Genomic DNA, 23374 nt, shown 5'->3' on the forward strand with positions numbered 1-23374 from the left:
GCCTCATCCAACCTGGCTTTGTACACTTCCAGGGATGAGGCATCCACAGCTTCTCTGGGCAACCTGTTCCAGTGCCTCACCACCCTCATTGTGAAATATTTCTTCCTTACATCTAATCAAAACCTGCCCTCTTTCAGTTTAAAGCCATTGCCCCTTGTCTTATCACTACACGCCCTTGTAAAAAGTCCCTCTCCAGCTTTCTTGTAGGCCCCCTTTAGGCACTGGAAGGCTGCTAGAAGATCTCCATGAAGCCTTCTCTTCTCCAGACTGAACAACCCCAGCTCTCTCAGCCTGTCTTCACAGGAGAGGTGCTCCAGCCCTCAGATCATCTTCGTGGCCCTCCTCTGGACTTGCTCCAACAGCTCCATGTCCTTCTTCTGTTGGGGACCCCAGACATGTTCTCCACACATATTCTTGTTCTTCACTTCACCCTTTGATATCCCCAACTCCTTCACTGACTGCGCAATGCTTTCCACCTCTGAAACCCACTTCTGGTTCCAAGTCTCCAGTTTCTTGTGTAGCATGAATTCCTTTATTGTTCTGCACTGAACTCTTGACCCTGTTATTCCCTTCAAACAGACACAATCCATATTCACCTTGCTTTACATGCTTCTGAAGCTAAGCCTCCTCCTCTCACCTGCTCCTGTCCCTGCTCCTTCCATGCCGCACTGCTCGCCCCCATGCACCATCTCAAATACCATGAACTTCATTAACTAAGAAAAGCACTTATACACTACATAAACTATTAATGGCCAATCTGAAAATAAAGTGTACCAGTAACACCTTACACGCTATAACAAACTCAAAGCACTTCTACTTAAACGTGGACTAGACGCAAAATTTTACGAGTCTCAAGTACAGATAGTTCAGGACACCTGTGTAATGTATTAAATTAAGTTCTTTGTAAAGACATGGAAAGTTTTCTGCTAAATGAGTAGAAAATCAAAACTACCATTACATCCTAATCCAGAAAAACAGTTTTCCTGAAGTCCTGTGTCTTTCTAGCATTTTTGCAACCCACTGGGGTACACCCTCTGCAATTTTACATTCAGAACCAGTAGCACCTCTGCACAGGAGACACTGTCCTGCTAGAGGAGCTGCAGCACTCACAGCTTCTCTTCCCTCCCTCACCTTCCTGCCCCGTCAAACATACACTTAACAAGCCCAATCTGTAAAGAAGCAATAAGGGCTATTGTGGAGCCCTGGTGAGGTGACAAACCTGTGGCAGCTCAGACCTGAGCTATTGGAATTGCTGCTGCCAGTGCCACAGCAGCATCCTCCTCTTGAGACCATCGGCTCTCCTCCATCTCCCAGTTCCCAGACACTTCGCTTCCTCCCCACACCCCCTCTTCAAGCTCCGTAAGTAAGCGGGCCTGAGCAAAAGTGTGCGCTCAGTAGCTAGAGCTGATACTCCTCTCAATTCCCATCCATCAGCTGCCACCTGCTCCTAAAGCGACTGAAAGTAGTGAACAAAAGCTGCGACCTCAGAGGCACATGTTAGAAACAGATAGGGAAATTAAGGGCGAGAACTACTGGGACAAAAATTACAGAGAGACAGCAGCGCAAACAGAACCAACTCGCAGTCCCATGCTGCTTCCCCTGATTTCTTTCCAGAAATTACTGAACTAAACTTGTAAGATCTTCGTTGCATTTAGTTTCACAACAGAAATCCTAGCCTTATTTCATTCTATATACTGTTACAATAGACAAGAAGTCCTAGTAATCATAGCTGTAAGATTTGAGGCATCAGTGACCTTTGTCACATGAAGTACTTCATATTTAAAGGGAAAAGTAGTCCCTGAGATCTCCAAAACTAAAAAGACTGTCAAAACAGTCTCTTGTTAATTTTCCAGAATATGAAACCTTCCCTTTGCTATTGCTTATAAGAGCGAGGCAAGGAAGACACAAGCAATATTTTTGTTCTGCATGCAGAAGAGGCATACTGGTGTTTAAATGCATTCACTCTATAACAGAACTCCCAGTCTTCAAATAGTGCTGGACCTGACACCCACTCATCCACACTGGGAACGACTAGTTACAGGCTAATTAGATCCAAGCCTTCTTGTTCAACAGCCAAGACATTTCGCACTTCCAAGCCACCAAATCACCACAGCTGCTGTTCAGATCTAAGGGACAAGTTTCTGGTTGTGATCTGTTTGGGAAAAATACCCAGTGGATCAAAGCTGCCTGCTACTTCTTGTAGGCATTCGAAATAAAAAGTTTTCTGTTTGTATAATGACATCGGTGAGAGTTAATTGCATAAAACTTACCTCTTTGGGCAAAGATGTTAATTTGTTTCTATCGGCATTCAAATTGTTCAGCTTCTTTAGTTTTCCAATGCTCTTCGGCAGTGACTGTACCAACAAAAACAAAGTAATATGCAAACAGAACTTGTAAATTCATAGAATCAGAACAAAAGTTATCTCATTTTAAAATGAACTAATTTTAACAGACTTAATAGACTTATTTATAGATTTAATAGGTTATTTACTTAATAGAATCTATTTGATTTAATAGACAGATCCATTTTCAAAACTGGAGTGTAGTTAACCCTCATTACTACCTGGCCTTCTAAAGGAGATCCAAGGTTTTACCTTGCAGAAGAAATGTCCAGGAACGTCAGTTTCTAATACAAACTCACTCACCAGTTATCTCTGCACTAAGATGACAGATGCAGAACAGCTGTGTGCAGAAGAGTATATGCAGAATGCCCATATTATCTAACTTTAGGATCCCTAAATAACTAATTGAGAGGCAAGCTTCTAACTTAAGTGCTATGAGCTGACCTCTGGAAAGGCATCTTTCCAACAGGCTCAAGCTCCTGACTCAAACAAGTACCAACCTAACTTAAGAAATGCTTAAATCTAGATTTTTATAAATGCATCTACTCTCCAAGTGTCAGTGTCACGCAAAGGCAGTTTCAAAATAATGGAAGGAAACAGCTAATGGAAGGAAGTCTGAGATTTTATTTTAATTGGCCACATATCATATTTAATACCCGGCTGGAGAAGATCAGCAGAGCAAGGAACAGTACAATAGCAGCTCTGCAGTGCTCTGGGCTTCTATTCAGGTCCAGCAAGCCTGGTCCAGATAACGTACAGCAAAAACTGGCAATACCGCAACGCGGCACAAACGCCGCATTAAAAACACATGAAAGTAAGTGACACCCGCACTTCACATGCTCCGATTCCCTTACTGGTCATGAAAGATTCAAGAGCGAATATGTAATTGCTCAGGCCTTTGGAAGGGTGGATTGTTACTACACACAACTTGATCTTCTGCATTCATTTAACAGGTAAGAAATAAGACGCATTTAAAGAAAACTTGCTACTTAGCAGTAGCAAGGGCAAGTAACCCTAGGAGCTAAGTGATTCAGCACTTAGCAGCAGGTCAGATTACCACCAGCCATTTAAGCAGCCAAGACCACCCTTACCTGCAGTTGGTTTTCTGTTAGAACTAGTTCAGTAAGGCTTTCGCAGTCTCCAATTGAATTCGTTAGTTGAATAAGTTTGTTCTGATCAACCTTCAAAATGGAGAGCCTCCTCAATTTTCCTGGACAGAAAGAAGAATGCATTTTTTTAGCTTAGTACCCTCTGACACCTGCTTTAATTATAGAAAATTTTACTGCTGCAAAACTTTTAGAAAACCTCTAACACAATGAAATTTTTTTTTTTTCAGGTAAAAAAAGAGAATTCAAGCACTGCTTCACTTGGCGCTTGCGTTATTTTGGTGAGTTTATAACATCACTGAATTGATATTCAATATAAATATTTATATCCAATATTTAAGCTAATAAATTGTCTTAAAATTGCAACCTGAACGGTACCCCATGTAAATGTCAAGGACATGTCTACCCAAAGGCCTATAAACAGGAGAAAATTATCTATTTTTTCCTCAATTATACAATGTTTATTAATAAAGAAATGTTCCGAAGATCACCTACGCCTACTCAGCCACAGTGAGAAAGGCTTGCATTGAAGTGACAGCTAAAACCCAAACAGGATCAAGGTTTCTTTGCCCTAATATAGAACCCAGTTAGTCAGACACAAAAAAAAAGTTTATTTTTTTGAATAGAAATCAGATTTCTTTGAAGGTCTTCTCCCCAAGAAGGACAAAATACTATTTCAGAGCAGAAAGCTCACCTTGTTCTGCTCCTTTGTACCAGAATGGTTTTGGTGCAAAGCAGAGCTAACCCAGGCAGAGCCCAAGACAGAGAATTCAGGAGACATCACTAGCTGCTGACACCTCCCTGCCCATCCCCACCTGGTCCGAAACAGCTGTAGTAGGCTGCCACGACAAATTCGCTGAAGATGCTAAATCATGGAGACACAATTGATATGCAAAAAGATAGCAACCTAAGCAGAAACCTGAGGTCTGCAAGGAGAAGTGCCGAGCTCCGCGCCTGGCCAGAATAAACCCATGCACCATCACAGGCTGGGAAGCAATGGTCCTTCTGGAAAGAACCTGGGCACTATGGTGGGCACCAGACTGAATACAAACTAGTAGTGAGCTCTCACGAGAAATAAGTAAACACTGGCTGGACTATGTTAGGAGATGAAGGCCAGCAGATCAATAGAAGCTACTATATCCCATGTACTTGGCACAAGTGAAGCCACACCTGTAAAATCATGCTCAGTTTCAGGACCTGCCCTCCCTCCCTGACTCCCCAGTTCAAGCGAGATGCTGATGAGGATCCAGCACGAAGCTATCAAGATGACCAGGGCACATGTGAGCTGAGCCTGAAGTAGCTGGCTTTGTTAACTCTCACCAGGAGGCAGCCAAGGAGGTACCTAGGAACAGCCCACAACTACTTGAAGGGCAGTTACAGAAATGACAGAGCCAAACTCTTCTCTGCAGCAGCAGGTGAGACAACAATGTCCACAAATTGAAGCACGGGAAGTCCCAGCTGGACATCAGAAGCAGCTTCCTCACTGGGAGGTGGTGCAGCACTGGCACAGGCTGCCCGGGGATGCTGGAGACACCTCCATGAGGGGCTTTAGAGACTTGGTAAGACACAGCCACAGCTGACCTGACACCCTGGTGCTGGTGTGAGCCCTTCTTCGAGCTCTCTTCCAACCAACAATTCGGTGATCAGCTGAGCTCCTCTCAGTAGCTTCACAGAGACCAGCAAGGTTCACTTCAACCACAATAGCAGATTTTATCAATTTCACGTAATAAGTTCCAATATTACACAAAAGGAATAAGTACTGTAGCCCTACCCAATTTTCCAAACACAAATAAGCTATTATATTCACATAAGTAGCACTTTTTTTTTGCCTTTGTAACAAAATTATGTCCAGAAAATGTTACAAAATGCCCATGCAAACTAGGTCTGGCCTGAAAGCCCCTGGCCCTTTGCAATCCCCTTCCCCAGCAAAGGATCTCCACTTAACAGGATTCTCCAGAAGCAGCAGCTCCTGTTGCTCACCATCTGGTCTTACAGACGGGCTCCCCTCCGGCAGGCTGCGTGGGCTGCAGCCTTTCAGAAGGTACAGCTCCATTTCTGATGTACAACCACTACACTGGCCAGCTCAGGTCATCAGGCAGGGCTGCTTCCACCAAGCACACACTAGCCAATGTGAGACCCACAGTAATCACTCCACTCCCCAAGTTTAACTTCTAGAAAAATATTTATCTTTTTTAGGCTCATAGAGCACACAGAGAGAGGGGGAAGGTCTGTCCACTCTTTTCCGCATTCCTGGTTAAACCACATTCACAAGTCCTCCTTTCCCTACACCTTTATTTTTGAAAGAAAAAAAAAAAAAAAATAATAATCCTGGCAAGGAGAAGGCACGCTCTTGCAACACGAAACTCTCTGGAAAAACAACTCATGAGTTGTAGAAAAACAATGCCTCGCTGACTATCTCTCCAAATTACTGCTGGGGTAAAACATTTACCTTAAAAAAAGGCACTGGTAATGCTTCAGAAAACATTCCTCAGTTATTAAACCTGTTTGAAGGGGTCTGGCACAGAAGGGTTGTGTTTTGAATCCTAGGGATGAGAAGTAATGGGCTGAAGTTGGAACAGCCTTCCATTGGGTTCAGTATAGGATTAATCACATTGTCCAATTGAAAATAATTACACATCCCCACTAAAAAGGATGACTTTTTTGTAGTGATACTGTCAGTCAGTCTTATCAAGTGACCTACAGCATGTTACAAGCTAGGATTTTACAATGTGAAAGAGTGATGATGGTGACATGGACACAGTAGGAACAGAGAGGATATATTAACTTTTATTTTGTTCGGGTAGGTGTCACGTGAAGGACAAAAAGGATTACAAGGTAGTCATTATGCAGGCAATTAAAATGTGAAATTAATAGAGCTATGCATTTCATACTAAGCAAAAAAAACGCTGAGACAAGCTCATCTCTTGCACAAAAAGACTTCAAAAGGCTTGAAAACAACAGACTTTCAATTTACAGTGGATTAAATGGTTCTGTGTGATAGCAGTCACCTTGTACTTACCAATGCCATCAGGTAAGACCTGAAGTAAATTCTGAGAAACAAGCAAGTCTGTTAAAGAAGTCAGACCACTAATTTCTTCAGGAAGGCATTCCAATTTATTTTCAGAAACATCCAGACAAAGCAGGTTTTTCAGGTTTCCTACTTCCTGCGATACAACACAAAAATTTTAAGTCATGCCCAAACACGTAACAAAGCAATTTGAAAAATGCAACATCACAAGGAAATTCCAGAAAGAAAAACAATTCTCTGTATGACTTCTAAATTGGCCATTCTTTGTAGGACCTCTAAATGCAGGGGAGAAGTAAATAATTACATTTTACATATTGTAAACCAACCAAGTGATTCAGTCACAGTTTCTTATTATAACTATTAAGACGGGCTTTAGTAGTCAGACAAGGTTTGCTGAGCACACCCAGGCAAGCATCAGCCAAAACTGGAGTTTTCCTCAAGTAAAGACGCAAAGTTGTTTTTTCAGAACTACAGATTATCAACCTCCACGTAATTAAAGTCTGCCCCTCCCAATTAACCCTAGGCAAATTAGGATTAGTTTCTCCTGGCTGATACAGCAACATGCCATGACATCTAGGGATTTCATATCTTCACATCTCCCGACTGCAACAAATGTAGAAATAGGAATTGGGAGTGTTGCTCTAGCAAGCATATTTGAACTGCCAAGTTATACTGCCATCATCTACAATTATTAATGATTACTTAATTTTTTTTACAATGGTAATCCGCCAATTAGTTCAAGAGTCTGACAGAGAAATACCTTTGTTCCTATTAGCCATCAGTGCACCCTCCTATTCCCCATGTACACAGACACCCCTATACATGCTCTACAATAGTTCTCATTTTAGTCATCCAAATCGTCTTTCAGAGAACAGAATGACTGGAGTAGAAGTGTCCTTTACTTTTACATATATGAAATTTTCAAGCAGTGACAGCCTTGATCCTAACTCACAAGATCAGTCCTTTTATTTTGGAAATATTTGCATCTCAAAAAGGATCTTTCATTAAACACACACACACCCTTTATCCTACAAGTTCATCTTCTGGACATTAGACAACTTACACAATAATCACCAGCTTCAATAAAAACAGCTGCTGAAGTCACATGTGACCTTTTCATGAATGATTATCAGTGTTTAACTATATGTACTTAAAAATTATTAGGCCAAGCCAACAACAACAAAGCCGACAAAGCCTACTAAACTGTAACTGATTTCCAAGTTACATTGTTGACAATGAGATCAATACAGTAAATAACAGCAAACTGCATGAGGAACAAGGTAAAACAGGTTTTGACTTGAGTCTAAAGAAAAAAAAAGAGGGAAAAGAAACCATCCCACATGTTATCACAGTTCTTAAGAAAGAGAATTTAGAGTGCTGTAAGCTTTAAATGCTAAGGCCCCTCATCTCATGACTGATGTCAGATGGGGGATTTGCCTGCATAAATCAAAATTTCTATTTATGGCAACAGTTCTATTATTGTACTTCTCCCAAACACTGTATTTGAATGGAAGACTCAAAAAAAAACCCCACAATTCATCCTCAAAACTGACAAAATTGCAATTTAGATAGATATAAAAGGTGAGGGTTAGCTCAGCCAACTAGTGGCTCCTTGATCACTGCACCAGGATTGTAAACAGAGCATGTGTCATGCTATAACTGAACAATGTGTCTATTAGGAAACAATTCCTCTGTCAAAACGTATTAAAAAAAAAAAAAGTCTGACAACATATGATATCATGTACAATCCCTTGCAGAGGAACTTAAGAGAAAACCCTTACACATTCAAAACCAAACTCAGGCAAAGTGAACTCAGAAAACTATTTAATTTTAGATCGCCTTCCTTTAGGTATGAAAGAAAAGGTTTTCTTTTAAAAGCATCTTCAAAACAGTATCAGTAGGGCTCATCTTTACCTGAGGTATTTCGGCTAATTGGTTTCCATCCAACCAGAGGTCTTTAAGATTGAAAAGTGCACCAATTGTTTCTGGCTATAACATAAAAATAATAATGTTAAGTAACATAGGAGCTTCAAGTAAAAATCAAACGGCCACCCCAAAATTACAGTCCGAGTAAACCAATCCTTACTCCAAGCACTATTTAGAGGTACCATGGTTAAATGCAGCACGGGTGACTGTAAGCATTTGGGAACTCCATCATACAAACTAACTGCTCTGGCTTAACAAGCTGCCACACTTTACGTGACATGCACTAACAAATTGCACTCGTGATTTACTGCAAATCCAATGTTTAATCGTCAGCTTAAGGGAGATGACAGATATCTTTTGGTAGAACTATCTGCCACAACGTCAGACACTGCGATCTTCAACAGTTTGCCTCAGTCCTTTCCCAAAGATTCCTATTCCCATCCTGGAAGTAGCTGAGCTTTCATCTCTGTTCAGCCCTTTCAGCTCCCTAGAGAAGCCCATGTGTTCATTGTAACTGCAAGTCCAGACAAGAGTTTGAGTCCTTCTACTCCTTTCTCTTTCCATAGAAAAAGTCTGTGCAGCGCTCTCAGTTTCTAGAGATCAGCTGCAGTTTTTTGGGTAAAGTAATATTGTACTGAAAAAGACTAAGCAGATACGGGAAGCATCGACTCTGCCAAAATTCACCTATACATATAAAAAGACTCTCCCTCCATACGTTTTTCTTTCTTCAATTTTGGACATCCTACAACCTATTTCATCTAAATGATGCGTAAAACAAGACCAACAAGCACTTTCAGTGGCATGTTCTCTTACCAAGTGATAAAGTTCATTGTTTCCTAAATCAAGTTCTTCTAGTCGCTGCAGCTGGGCAAGTGATCTGTGAGATGAGATAAGTCAAAACAAAACCACATCAGACTAAACCAACAGAAACCCCATGTATTTGAATGAGCTCATTTTACTGAAACTCATATTTCAAATTACAGCATATTGTAGACAGACAGTTATTTTACTCGGCATAGACTACTTGCAGTAATACCTTCCTGAAAAAGTGATTTGGTTTGTCAGTATAACTATATGCCTTTGAAACTTAAAACTTAGTATAGGCGATCAAATCATTATTCCTTATTTTCACCTCGGGGTGGACAATGCTACATAGTTCAGTATAGTTGGCTAGATTTTTTTTTTAGGGGGAATTTACAGTTATGCAACTGGACAAAAATTCCCCATAGTAATCACATGTAACGAGTGTGACTCAAGACTCAATAAATCCATCATTTATCTTCTCTACATGATCTAACCATTTCTGAAGTATTTCGGGTTGGATTTGAGGATGCAAAGAGGAAAGTCCAAAAGGATTTAAAAGAAGTTCTCTGAACATGAAAAGACACAGAGGGCCATCCTTATACCTCAAAGCAGCCTGTTGTAGAACTCTTGCATACCTTCCCCAAAGCCGCTGTGGCACGAAAGCCAGCGAGACTCATCAGCTACATTACTGACAGTCAGAATTTTCCAGGAGCAATAAAATTGTCCACATCTGTGACAGCTTCATTCTGACACCACATGGAAAAACCCAGCTAGCAATTCGTATCTTCTGATCACTGACATTTAAAAGTGCCTTGTGGCTCACAGCTATAAACAGCCACAATCGAGGTACTGTGTGGACTGACAGTAAAAAAGGACCCCAAAGCAAGTGGGGAAGAGATTCTGATTAAAACAGGTTAAACCTATTACAGTATCTATTAATTATCTAAACAAGCAGAATAGGAGTCATCAAAACTCTTGCAAGAAGCAGCCAGGCAGTGAAGCAAGGCACCCAAAAAGGAGCCCCAATATGTAAGATATTCAATTAATCTTATGAAAAATCACCGATTCCCCTGCCACAATACAGACAGCATGGAGACATCTAGACATCTTCTTTTCCCCCAAAATCCTAGTGGGTGGAGTCAGACTTCAGACATCAGTAGGCCTAGTTTGTCACCCAAGGCTTTGATCTCCAGGTTTTGGAAGCTTTTGGTGACTTAGCCCTAATGCTAAATGCCCCAATGCTATGAAGGTCTGGAGTGGAAATCTCTGAGATCCTATTACCCTACTTTCACAGTTACGAAACTTCAGCAGGAGAAAAACCCAAACCACCATTCCCGCTCCTGATGTGCTCGTTCAATGCATGCAAGAATAAATGTTTGTTGCTGGTGTATTTTATACAGAGTATATATAGAGAGCAAAACCAATCGACGCAGACCACAGGGTCCTGCTACTAACCAAGTACATCTAGAAGTCCTGGATGTAACTAGGTGTTGCTAAAACAAAGCTGTATCTCATATACGTTGTCAATCAGCACTCAATATTTCTTCTAGCTGCCATTCAGTTTCATATGTGAGCAGATTTTAAGAATAATAACATTTTATGTTAATATAATCAAACACATGAAATGTCACTTACTCAGGTAAATATGTCAGCAAATTTTCTCTAAGTTCCAGTGAAGCCAGGTTATAAAGACTAAAAAAAAAAGAACAAACCACATTTTAATGCAGTCTTACTTTTTACCTTCCACACTTTCAGAAGAATAAAAAGTGTGTGTTTATGCAGTTTAAAATTGCTGGGTTTTGTTGTTTTAATTCAACCAGGACATCACATGAAAGGTAGCATAAAAAGATTGGACGTTTCCACTTGTTTCACAGTGACACTTCAACACTTTAAAGCTAGAATGTAAACAGACAAAACACAAATTTCTGTTTGTTAAAAGGTCAGCAGTTGCAAGTTATTGAACAGCACGTATTCATGTGAATTGCATTTACTTACTCGCTTTCAGAACCCGGCGTGGGCTACCCAAGTTACAGAGCATCAGGCAAACCCACCGCTGCTCTAACGACGGCATGCTCATTACTGTAAGTGACATTATGCCTCTAAGCCGCTCACTTACTCCATACCCTAGGCTTTTACTAACGTCACCATAGCAACATTCAGATTTTTTTTTCCAGGGGTTTATTTATGACTAAATGGAACACAAGGAGTCAGACATTATCCTAACACTATAATCTGCTCTAATCCTCCAGCGTCCCAGGGAAAAATAAAAATCAGATATGGTGACTGCAAATAAGCAGTTGCCTACGACAGAATACGTTCTGGCCTGGTGTGCAGGGATGGAGGACATTATGCTAGGCCTTAAATAAATCCTAGTTTAAAAAAGGAATTCCATGAAATTTCAAACACATGTTAAATCTAAACCCAAACTGTTTTTGTTTGTACACCTTGGGGAAAAAAAAAAACACACAAGCCCATGTACTCAGACCACATAAAATTGAAATATTTGTTTTTACTTCAAACAATATCAACATACTGAATTACAGGATCATCAGTGAGCCTCAGTAAAAAAGCAGCTAATATAACCTGAACAAAACTAAAGAAAAACCTTCATATTGCAACTCCAATATAGCTATCTAAGCAGGAAAAGCAAAGTAACCGATGTAATGAGTTATTAAAGTGAAAAGAAGATTTTTCATGCATTGACCTTGGATGGTTTCTGAAGAATACATCCTTATTTCAAGCACCTATTTTGTCCTGCATTCAGAAAACAGTGAACAAAATCTCACAGGAGCTTTGGTTTTGGTCTCAGCAGTCTCTTCCGGCTTTTAAAATAAGCACATTTTACCCAACGGGTTCTGCATTCCTCCAGAAGAAATACAGTTAAAACATACCATATAGGTGAAGATACTTTAGTAAAAGCCTATTACAAATTCAATTAAAAGATAAGTGAAAATAACTCAGCTACTGCCACCCAAAATCATTTGACAGAAACAAGGTAATAAGGAAGTCATCGTTCCAACGACAGAACAAAAACTCACATAAAAATTTTAACACTATAAAACACAAGTCAAGATGGGACATGGTATCTGATATTCTCATAGAAACCAAATCAGCGGAGGGGGAGAGGGAAGAGATGATGGAGACCCGTTTCTCTCTGAAAGAAATGTGAGTCTGCTCTTACTCACATTGCCACCCACAGTCTGCCATTACATTTTTGTTTACAGGTTTTCTAGTAAGCCATTCCAATCTTCCTTTGAATTTCGCACTTTCTCTTCAAGCTCGTATCAGGTGAGGTCCATGATTCACTTTTATCAAGAGAATACAAAAAGGATGTGCACACCGCCAAGCTGCCTTGTAATCCTGTGTTTACAGATCACCCCACATCTACTTATCTCCCTCCCCATCACGTTGAAGTGTTGATGAGTAAAATGGTGCAATCTCTTAATTTCTCTTCTTGCATCAGACACGACTTCGGCTGTGGTTAAACAGAAATCTTTGTCAGCAAACCCACATTCAACAGCAATAACTTGGGAACCACCATCTTAACCAGCCTCATCGTATCATTAAACTGGGGCAGGTCAGTGAATCAGCTTAGGAAATTGATCCTGCTTAAAAATAACCCAGCAAAAAAGAATAACACAGATCTTTAATCCAACATAGAATAAATCCCCTTAAACACCTGGGCCAGTACCATGGCCAGAAAGGTGCAAGGAAGGCATCTGGGTTGCCCAGGCCAGCAGCACTAGGAGGACTCACGGGGTAGCTGTGCCCTGTGGACATCCACCAACAGCTGTCCTTGCATCCAACAACGTACCCCGTGTTTCGGAGACTGACTGTTGCTGATCGCAGTCCCAGGCTAGGTTCTCTTCTTACGGGAGTCAGCTGCCTACAGGATTACATTTTCATCTCTAACAAACAGCTTTCTTTCTGAAATGCTTTATTCCACAGCTATTCTCACGCACAGCATGCTCACAACTATAACTCTACCCTCGAACAAAAGAAAGACACTGCCCTCCACCCCTTTAATAGATCCTTTGCACTTCTTCCAAGGTCTCGAGTCCAAACGCCATGTAAGCAGATCCCAATAGGCAAAATAAAGTTTCCCACCATTAATGTAAAACTTCATACCAGCGAAGCTGCCCCATTAGACCAAAATATTATGTTTAATGTGGACCCATCTGAAAGGGAGGCCAGAAAATGAGATAAAACTTTTGACTTATTCCAGAAGAGGCTCCCAGCAAACTCATGGGAAAACATGACAGAGTACAGAACAGCAGGTAAAAATAGAAAGGCATGCTGATGTAATGAAGCACCAATCTCTGACACCTTACAGAGAGCAGAGGTATAGTTCTTCCTTAAATTTACTAACAGGTTCTGAACACATTGTATGTTCACTAACATTTTTCTGCTTTTAAGGTATGTTGAGAAAGGATTTTCAGTCATTTGCAAGAAAAATCTTAGATTTCTTGCTATTTTTCAAATGTTTTCTGATATAATAACACCTTCTCTTCAAAAAGTGTAATTTTTTCCTCTTCTCAACTACAAATAAAGATTTTTCACAATATACTAAGTGAAATACATTTCTTCTTTTCTCTCTGCCCTTAATTTTATGGATGCACGGTTAGTTAAACAGTCTTTCTGAAGTTTTTGAAAGGAACTAAAAGAAGCCATACTTTACCAATTTCCGAGTCCTTCCCTAATCCTAACCTCTATCTAGGAGAGGAACCAGTCATGGGAGGGGATATTTGTTTCAATCCATAAAACAGAAAGGTGACAACAACCTAGTCTACTCAGACAGGAGAGACTGCTCTGCCAGAGGCTGTTCACCAATTGTATCTAGAAATACAAACGCACCATAGAGCATTGCAGGCTGCTCTCCAACACAGACAGTCCTCATAGAATCATAGAATCATAGAATGGTTGGGGTTGGAAGGGACCTCAAAGATCACCTAGTTCCAAGCCCCCTGCCATGGGCAGGGAAACCATCCACTACACTCACTCTTGTGATAACCCAAGAGAAAAAGTACAAACAAAATGTCATCTATATTCTACAGGATAAAGAAAAAACAAATCAAAACAAAACCAACCAAAAAAAAACTCAACTATGTACTTTTCCAAGACTACTATTGCAAGAAGCTATTCCACCGAAACTTGTAAAAAGCATTAATATTGTAATAATTCTCACTGCAGAAGCTACCACACACACCCTGAACACTGAGCACGTGTGTGAAATTCCTGAGCACAAGGCAACAGCCAAACCAGACAGAGGATGCAGCAACTGAAACAATTACAAAGTCTTCCATCCCAGCATTCCAGATGATTTCTGATGTAAGGGTGGAACCAAGTCAAATTTAAAAGCACGACACAGCTAAAAATGTCATTTTCAGTACAAACCAGACGCACTTATTCAGTGCTGTACCTAAAGTAACTGTAGATATTCATCGTTTGAGCTGGAAGAATGAAAAGAAGAAACGTGAAATCAACAATTGAGAACAAAACTAATAGCAACAAGGTAGTCCATAAATGCTGGAAGTGTCTTTCCTGAGTATTCCTGTCGGGATTTGACAGAAAACTCACAATCCAACATGGTCTACATATAGGCAACATGGCAAACACTCCTTTGTGTCAACTGCGCTGGTCTCCTCCAAAATAAAGGCAAGTCTAGAACCAGGCACTAAGATCGAAACCAAAGCATATTCTTCTTCTTCTTCCAAAGTAAATGAGTCTTTCTTTGGACTAATTGCAAAGAGATTATCAGTAGCAACATGCCCTACAAAACAACCATTTCAAAAGCAGATGACACTCTGGACAATCACTGCAATACGTAAAACAACAACAATGGCAGCGAAAAAAGAAGGAGAGAGCAAGAGAGAGCAAGCGAGAGATTCCCTAGTTTCTTGGATGAAATTACTTCTTCAGTGTACTACATATATTAAGCATACTCTGCCGTGTAACGTTTTAAAATACGAAACTGAGAAGAGTTATCCTAGTGCTTTAACTTTATCAGGGACAGCTGTGTAATTCCCCTATTCAAGGAGAGAGAAAGTCAGCCTTAAGAGTGACAACAGACAACATTATCTGGCCCATTTTACCCCTACTCAGCCCCAATAGGACTGGGAGCGCCCAAGCCCTTGGAGTACAACAGCAAAGGCTGTGAGGAAAGCACTGGGAAGCACAGTGAGACACATGCTATTCTTTTGTGAAAATGAAGTGGAAAAAATACAAAGGTGGAAAACACAAACCTGAAAAAAGCTAGGAGAAAAGGAAGATAGATGATAAAAGGTGCTTGGGCGATCAAAAACTAAACAATAGGCTTCTTTTATTTGAGTAATGGAAGCCTCACACATTTTGACCTTATGTCAAGAGCACGGCACAGCTGAGCCTGCAAGACAAGAAGTCAGGCTTTGGGAAACAACAGAATAGAGTTGGAAGAGATGAAGATCTAAAACACCTGCAGAAATGCATGGCCCCATTTGCACCCTTTCCAGCAAGTTCCAGCTGGTTAGCAGAATGCAAAATCCCAAACGTAGTTTTGGGAACAGCAACCTATAAAGAGAGATCTTTTCCTCACATTTGTAAGACTGTGAAGAGCAGGGAATAAGGAGAACAGGCATGGTCCCCATATTTATACAGAACAAGGGAAGGTCTTGCACAATAAGGATGGCTAAGGAGAGAACATAGCACAGATTCTGAATTGGTCTGGTATTACGTTTTTTTTTGGCAGCAGTAGCCATGGCTACAGAACACAGTCCAAGGATGCTGCATATAGAAATGCGATATGAAGTCCGCATTCTGGTTATTTCCACCAGTTCTAAAGGACTTCAGCTGGCTGGGCCAGCATCTGAAGATTACTGTTGCTTTGATAACATCCTGCCCCTGTATCCCCATGCAGCACATACACTTTGAAACATTCAGTGTCATACTTGACTGAGAAGGAAGGGAGTTTAAACTAGGCAACTCATTTTTTTGTGCAGAAAAGGAAGGCATCAGTCTTCCTGTCTGTCAAGAGTCTTCCAAGAGATGGAAGGGAAACTGTGGTTCTCTGACAGCAGCGTACAAAATGCATGAAACTAGCCATATTTAAATATATTACAGTCCATCTCCACCACCCAAATAAAGCTACTAGTGACATGCATGACCCTGCCCCAGGACACACCAGAGAGGTGACTACTCACTCATGGACAGGATCTTGGTAAGCTACTCCCATCCCACAAGCCTTTTGCCACAGAGTGACATGTCACTGAGAACGTGATGTTCAGCAGCCTTTTTCCCCCAAGGAAATGACAGGGCTGATCAGTCACCAGCCAGCTCTCCAAACGCCGCTCACTCCGACCATAAGTATTGGAAGGCGCAACACACACCTTTGCGACCCGCTCCTGTTTCAATCCACTCCCGAAAGAAGCTTCTTTCTCTCACCCTCTCTTTACTGACTGCAGAAAGAGCCTGAGAAGATCAGTCTCCAAACTCCAACTCTTACGCCAACTGTACCCTGAGCTGCATCCAAAGCAGCGTGGCAGCAGGTCAGGGGAGGTGATTCTGCCCCTCTACTCTGCTCTTGTGAGACGCCACCTGAAATACTGCATTCAGCTCTGGAGTCCCCAACACAAGAAGGACATGGAGCTGTTGCAGAGAGTCCAACGGGCCACAAAAATGATCCGAGGGCTGGAGCACCTCTCCTGTGAAGAAAGGCTGAGAGCATTGGGGTTGTTCAGCATGGAGAAAAGGTGGCCCCAGGCAGACCTTACTGTGGCCTTTCAGTAAATTAAAGGGGTCTATAGGAAAGACAGCTTTGACCAGGGCCTGCAGTAACAGGACAAGGGGCAATGGCTTTAAACGTACAGAGTGGCTGGTTTAGACTGGACATAAGGAAGACTTTTTCTTCCCCCCGCCGCCCCCCCCCTCCCCCCTCCTCCCCTTCCCCCCGAGGATGGTGAGGCACTGGAACAGGTTGCCTAGAGAAGCTGTGGATGCCCCATCCCTGGAAGAGTTCAAGGTCAGGCTGAATGGGGCTTTGAGCAGCCCAATCTAGGGGCAGGTGTCCCTGCCCATGGCGGGGGGGGGGGTTGGACTAGATAATATCTGAAGGTCCCTTCCAACCCAAACCATTCTGTGAGTCTATGAAATCAAGTGTTTAAACTTGGGTGGCTTCAAGAGCTTCCATAGCACGCACCTCATTCCAGAGTTAAGTATCACTTCAGTTCTTCCTCGGACTGACTTATTTCACCAACAAACTCCTCACAGTTACTATACCCGCCAGCACTGTATCCTTCCTCAGTGTCTGAAGAAACAGCACCATGTGGATTTTTGGTCTAATGACATTTCCAAAGCAACAAAAGCCATATTAGCCTTACAGGGAAGGATTATGCTTCCTGAATTTCCTAAGGTTCTGTTAACACATAACCATGTAATTTGTGGTCTATATGCATTTTACCTCCCGTTTTTAAAGGTTCAACACTATGCTTATTGTGCTTACAACTACTGCTTAATGCTGGCATGTAATTAGACAAAGTTATCATAGAGGACCCTTGAAATTCATAGCCATTATAGGGTAACTTGCAAAAAGTACTGATTTGCAGCTAGTTTCCTTTTCTCAAGAAGCTTATTTCACCAAAAAGTCCAGCTTAAGTTTAAAGTTTTTTTTTTTCCAAATGTCAGGTTTAACCACTGTCCTGCCTCTTTGTCTAGTTACCCTTCAGTTACAGAAACCTGTCCTACAATGTGAATGGTAAAGAGCAGCAGTAATGCATTTTTGTAAGATTAATCCAAGAATTTAAAGAGAGAGACCTTAAGCCCACATCATGCAACAGAGGAAAGCAATTTTTGCATGTTCTTAGCTACTGAATCCCAGAAATTCTTATGTGAGCCAGAAATCACAGGAAATATTAATTTCCTAAATGAGGGCAAATTTATCCATTCAAAGCAAATTGTCTTCACAGATGTGAAGTCCTAAGGTTCTATCCCTGAATATAAGCAATGCTACAAAAATAATTGTCAAGCAAGGTAACTAGATTTAGTTTTGATAAAACTGTTATTACACCTCCTTATCAGTATGCTTAAAGACCATCCTTCCAAAAGGCATCTTTGAGAGCATTTCCCCTCGTCCTTTTTGGAGGCAAAACAACTTGAAGTAACATATAGTTACTTATATAATAGTTAAACACTATTCTTCCCTCTCAAGTTTAAGTGTATAGTAATGGAATATTTAGGTATGCGTAAGGGAAAGGCACATGAGGCTTTCCTTAGCAGTTCATTTCTGGAGTTTGACAAGCAGGACAGTATTCTAGTTAGGACAATTCTAGTAAAAAAATCTGAAAGTAAGAACTATGTTACTAATACTTGCCATTTTCTACAGAGCTGGGAAAAGTGGACACAAATTGAGAGGGGGGGTGGGGGGGAATCTCACACACAGCAACAAGCGTGGTCCAAAAAATGGACAGGAACACTGAACTCCATCTGACCTTCAAAAGGCATCATTAAGAAGAGAGAGATGGGTAATTACAGTTCAGCCTGTTCACTTTTGAATGCTTTAACTGAACATTCTCCAATTTGCTTATCAAGATTACTGAAACAGGTTGGGGAGGCTAAGCCAATTCAGTATTACAAGATTTCATTTTCAAAATATCTTCTATTCCAGTCATGCAACATCAACCTTCAATGACTAAAATAAAAAATGGCATTACTTTATTTCCAAAACATATTGCTAAATATATGTTAAATATTTCTTCCTTGTGTAACATACAAGATGCAATATCTTTTATTTAAAGGCCAGATGGCATTGCATTCACTATTATATTGTTAAATAGCGTTCCTGAAATAAACTTTCGAGTTCCTTAACACTCAGTTTTGCCATTTAGCAAACAGCTGTGATTAACACTGAATGTTCTACCTACTCAAACTCTGTAAATACTACTTGTCCTGCTAAATTCAGATAAAGCAGAGTGAGAGCTTTTAATACATTTACATCAGCCTAGCCAGACCACCTACAAATAGTCCTCCTTCTATGTATTTGCAAGATAAGCCTCCCCATCACTTTTGTTCTATCATGTAAGACGGTATTTTAATGAGACATTATTACGCTAAACCTTAAAAGAGAATTACATTCTCTCCTTCTACACAATTTTAAGAGCATTTTCTGCTGTGTGTTGCTACCAGATGTGTAATCTATACTTGAGGCATCCTAGCATACACTAAAAAAAAACAACGCAGTCAAGGACTGGCCCAGGAATCCATTATCGGAATAAGCATGTCATTCTGATCTGCTTCTGGATCATCCGCATTGAGCGCATCATCCTTGCCTTTGAAGACCTTTTATTCTCCAGCTACTCCTATTCAGACCGACATTAAAGATTCTGAGTTTACAAGCTGCTGAAAACTTCAAAACCTCTAGAATTAAAGGCATATATGTATATGTAAAAAAACACCGTGCTCAGAGACTTTGTTTCTGTAACACAAAATCTCAGGATATTTGGGGTTCCACGACTCACGAAAAGCATGCCTATAACAAATCTTTCCACAAAACAATGCTCCTAAGTGCAGTAACATTCGTTCTATTCTTTTCATTATGTTCACCGTCATAATGAAATGCCTATTTCAGCATTCTACCTGCTAGCTGCAGAGGTTAAGAGGAAAATTTCTCTGCTTACCTGGTAATTCCCTTTCAGTAGTAAGGTCCACAGATCCATTCAGCCTGCTTGCAGCTTGGGGGTAAACCAGACTCATCAGTCATCGGCATCAGAAGAATACCCTTCCCATCTAAAGAAATTCAACCCTCCCCACATCCAAAGTTTCTAAAGCTAAAATAAAGCTATTCTACTTTCTTGCATCACAGTGCAGTTATCTGAAAAAAAAAAAAAGGGGGGGAGGGGAGGCTATGAATGATGGGGATACTACAAATCATGATATTACTATGATCTGTTGTTGAATCCTCAGGATTTGGAGATCGTGTCCAAGTAGACCATCTGTACATTTTAGAGGCAGTGTTGGGGGGAAGATTGTCTACGGCAGAGGAAAAGTTTTTTTATTTGCTATGCTAGAGTTCAGGCAAGGAATTTCCAAAACACTCTACCTGCCAGTCAGTAATAATGTCATACTTTAAACCTTAGCATCCAAAAAAAAAAAAAAAAAAGGAAAAAAAAAGAGGTAATCTTTATCTTTCCCAGGCACAGACAAGACTGCGGAAAAAATGGACAAAACTAGAAACTGGACATGAGTTAGATGTTTGGTGTGCTGCTGGGGAGCAGGCCTGTAATCGTAATTTGAAGCACACTAGCAAAGCTCTGCACTTTCCTTCAGCTGTTAAAGAAACTTGTTGATTTTGTTGCCTCCACAGAGTCTGACAGATAACTGTCTTTTTCAAATATGCATTTCATGGTGAAAAGACTGAGTTTTTGGCTAGGGCCAATTCCTTCTGAAGCACCCATCTGAGAGTCCAATGCTAGATTAAACATCAGAGACGCACATAAAAGGCTTTCCAAAGAAGGTACCTGGACTTCGTTCAAGCCTAAGAACCACAAATAAATAACAAACATACAAAGTTGACACAACCTCTCTTCTCTTTCTAGACATTAAGCCATGAGAGGAATGTATGAATCTCCAAGTTCCCAAATCTTTGCTGGTAACAAGCCAACATCACAGTGGGCTGGTGGTCGTGGGCAACTTGCCCTGAAGCCAATGCTACAGGAATGAACACATCTGGACAGAGAAGGTGCTGGGGACAGACAGACATTAGATTATTCATATCACTGTAAGGTATGCCCTAGGAAGCCTTACAGACAAACATCCCAATTTACCCAAATACCCTTACATACAAATACCCTGATTTTTGAATTTCAGGAAAAAGTCATGCCCTGTGTTTTAGGTGTTACATGAATAAGGAAGTATTGAAGAAAAATCCTGGAAGCAAGTGGAAATTCCTAAATGCTACCCACACTGGGAGAAACAGGTTATGCTTGCTCGTTGGGCAGATCTACAGACACACATGGTCCTGCAACATAGGCAAGGAAATTAGACTTGTTCTCATTAGACTGAGAAACACTGTAAAAACACTCCTACTCACAGCTTAAATTGTGTAACTTGTTTCTCCGAACGCTTGAACTAGCCAACAGGACAACTCCTGCTTGAAGCGGCACCCACCTAATTATTAGCTAAAATATCTCACATGCATCAGCATTCACTGTTTTACTCCAGATAGCAACCACACCACAAGTTAAGAGAACACAAATCACAGAGAAACACAAAAAATAGCACTGGTAATATTAAGACATCTAGTCTGTTATCAAGTTCTAAATTAGCGTGTCCCACATCTTTCTAGTATGTCCTAAACCAACACATGAGCTTACAAGAGGAATGCTTTATTTGATAAGGGAAAACTTTCAGCACATGTACCAGCACTGGATAAGCAGATTGAAGTGGTCACACAGAAGAAAAGTGGACATACACTGAGCATGGCTATGCACAAGCGAGAGGAAAGACAAAAAGTTGCCTATGTTCTTCAGATTTCCAGTTGGGACCCATAAAAATATTCCTTTTGCCAACATAAAGGAAAAGAAAATTATAAAAGGTCTATGCAGAAGAATTCCTAACAGCACAGTAAAAACGTTAACAGCAACTCCAAACATCAGTGGCTTGAACAAGTTCAAACACTGGCCTGGGCAGTGAAGTTCTACATTGGCATTCATCTCATACATCAGACCATGTGAAAAACAGACTGGATATCTGAACTCATGAGGAAGACACACTTCCACTAATGGTTCACCTCAAGACAATTCAAGTCTATCATCTGCTATAGGAAGAACTTCCTAACTAACCTCCAAAGTATTGCTGTTTGGAAAATATTCAACATCACTTTTGTTTCTTTCTCCATTTAAGACGGCAGGGCAAATTTGCAGTGCCACAAGACTTTAAGTAGGTAGTTTAAAAAAAAAAAAAAAAAAAAGACACTAAGTACATACTGATCACTGTACTACATGAAGATGAATTAGGGATTTCACTGGCTGTATTAGGCAGTTTCTCAGACATGAGTGTAAGACCGTAAGAATTTAGGATGCATTTACCTAAGTTTTCACATACTCTAGTGGCCAGATCAGCAGCAAGCACAGGGACTTCAAGTTTTTCCCCAAAACAAGCCCAACTGTAGTAGAATAAATCATCAGCATGTATTTGTTTGCTCATTATTTGACAGACCTCATACAGAGCACATAGGTCCAGCCTATTCCATTGATTAATACCATGGATTATTATCCAAAGCACACAGAAACTCCAGTAAGGCATTTGCAAACATATCCTAACACCTCTAAGAGCCTTACTTGGTTTCTTCAGCTGGAGAGACACAATTAGCGTTACTTTCTTTCCAATTCCTAGCATTTTTTGAGTCCCAGCAAGTGCAGAGGGAAAAAAAAAACAGAGAAGGGAATGAAGACTACAAGCACGGAATCTTTGGAGAAGCCACAGAGCATTTCACTGCTTTTACCAAACACAAGGTGGTCAGCTGCACCATCAAATTCCCCTGCAATAAATGATGAAAATTCTGTGAATTAAAAAACGGAAAGCTGCACTTGTTGGTAACCAGACTGAAAAAAAAAAAAAATCTATTACTTATAGATCTAATGCTAAAAATTTGTCAAAATTTTCTCTCAGAGGCAAGTGACCCATAAGGACTTCAGGTTGCAGTTCTAACTGGCTACAAACAAGACCTCCCAATAATTTCCAACTGGAGCCAGACAGGATCCCTTTCTCTCTGTCACGAAGACATTCCCTAATAGACTTCAGGAACAGTTACATTTTGGGTGGACACCCCATGAGTTTCCCTTGTGTAATGTTAATATTCTTCTCAGTTGGAAAGCATGCATCTTTAACTCAACCTTACTGTCAACTTCCCAAATGCCATATTCCCACCTACCATGAATACTTGAGGAGCCAAAGACAACATCCCACACATTTTTCTCTGCTAAATCTGACAGCAAAAATTTCTACTAATGAGATGAAAGTGTTTTTGTAAAAATATAATATTCATATTCTAGACAGCTAACCTGGGAGCACTTCCCAGATCAAAGCAGGCCTGTCAGACTTGAATAAAAGTCTAGTCCCCCGGGAGAACTCACCAAAATCACCAGGACAAGCATATGGCTCTTCCCAAAGCAAGTGAGGATCCCTGGTTTTTATCTTTGATA

General features: G+C 40.7%; 1 protein-coding gene across 2 annotated transcripts in view; it reads right to left on the reverse strand.

Moving 5' to 3' along the window:
• The window catches only part of LRRC1 (leucine rich repeat containing 1), a 102910-nt gene that overhangs the window by 42441 nt on the left and 37095 nt on the right, over positions 1 to 23374 (reverse strand). For both annotated transcript variants that reach the window (XM_086608327.1, XM_086608326.1), the window contains exons 5-10: positions 10842 to 10898; positions 9216 to 9279; positions 8391 to 8465; positions 6468 to 6612; positions 3434 to 3552; positions 2271 to 2354 (exon numbers count right to left, since the gene is read on the reverse strand). In XM_086608327.1, the coding sequence (XP_086464453.1) occupies positions 2271 to 2354; positions 3434 to 3552; positions 6468 to 6612; positions 8391 to 8465; positions 9216 to 9279; positions 10842 to 10898 (544 nt within the window). The remainder of the gene's footprint in view (positions 1 to 2270; positions 2355 to 3433; positions 3553 to 6467; positions 6613 to 8390; positions 8466 to 9215; positions 9280 to 10841; positions 10899 to 23374) is intronic.

The sequence above is a fragment of the Tauraco erythrolophus genome, chromosome 2 (genome assembly GCF_009769465.1).
Source record: "Tauraco erythrolophus isolate bTauEry1 chromosome 2, bTauEry1.pri, whole genome shotgun sequence".
Taxonomy (NCBI): domain Eukaryota; kingdom Metazoa; phylum Chordata; class Aves; order Musophagiformes; family Musophagidae; genus Tauraco; species Tauraco erythrolophus.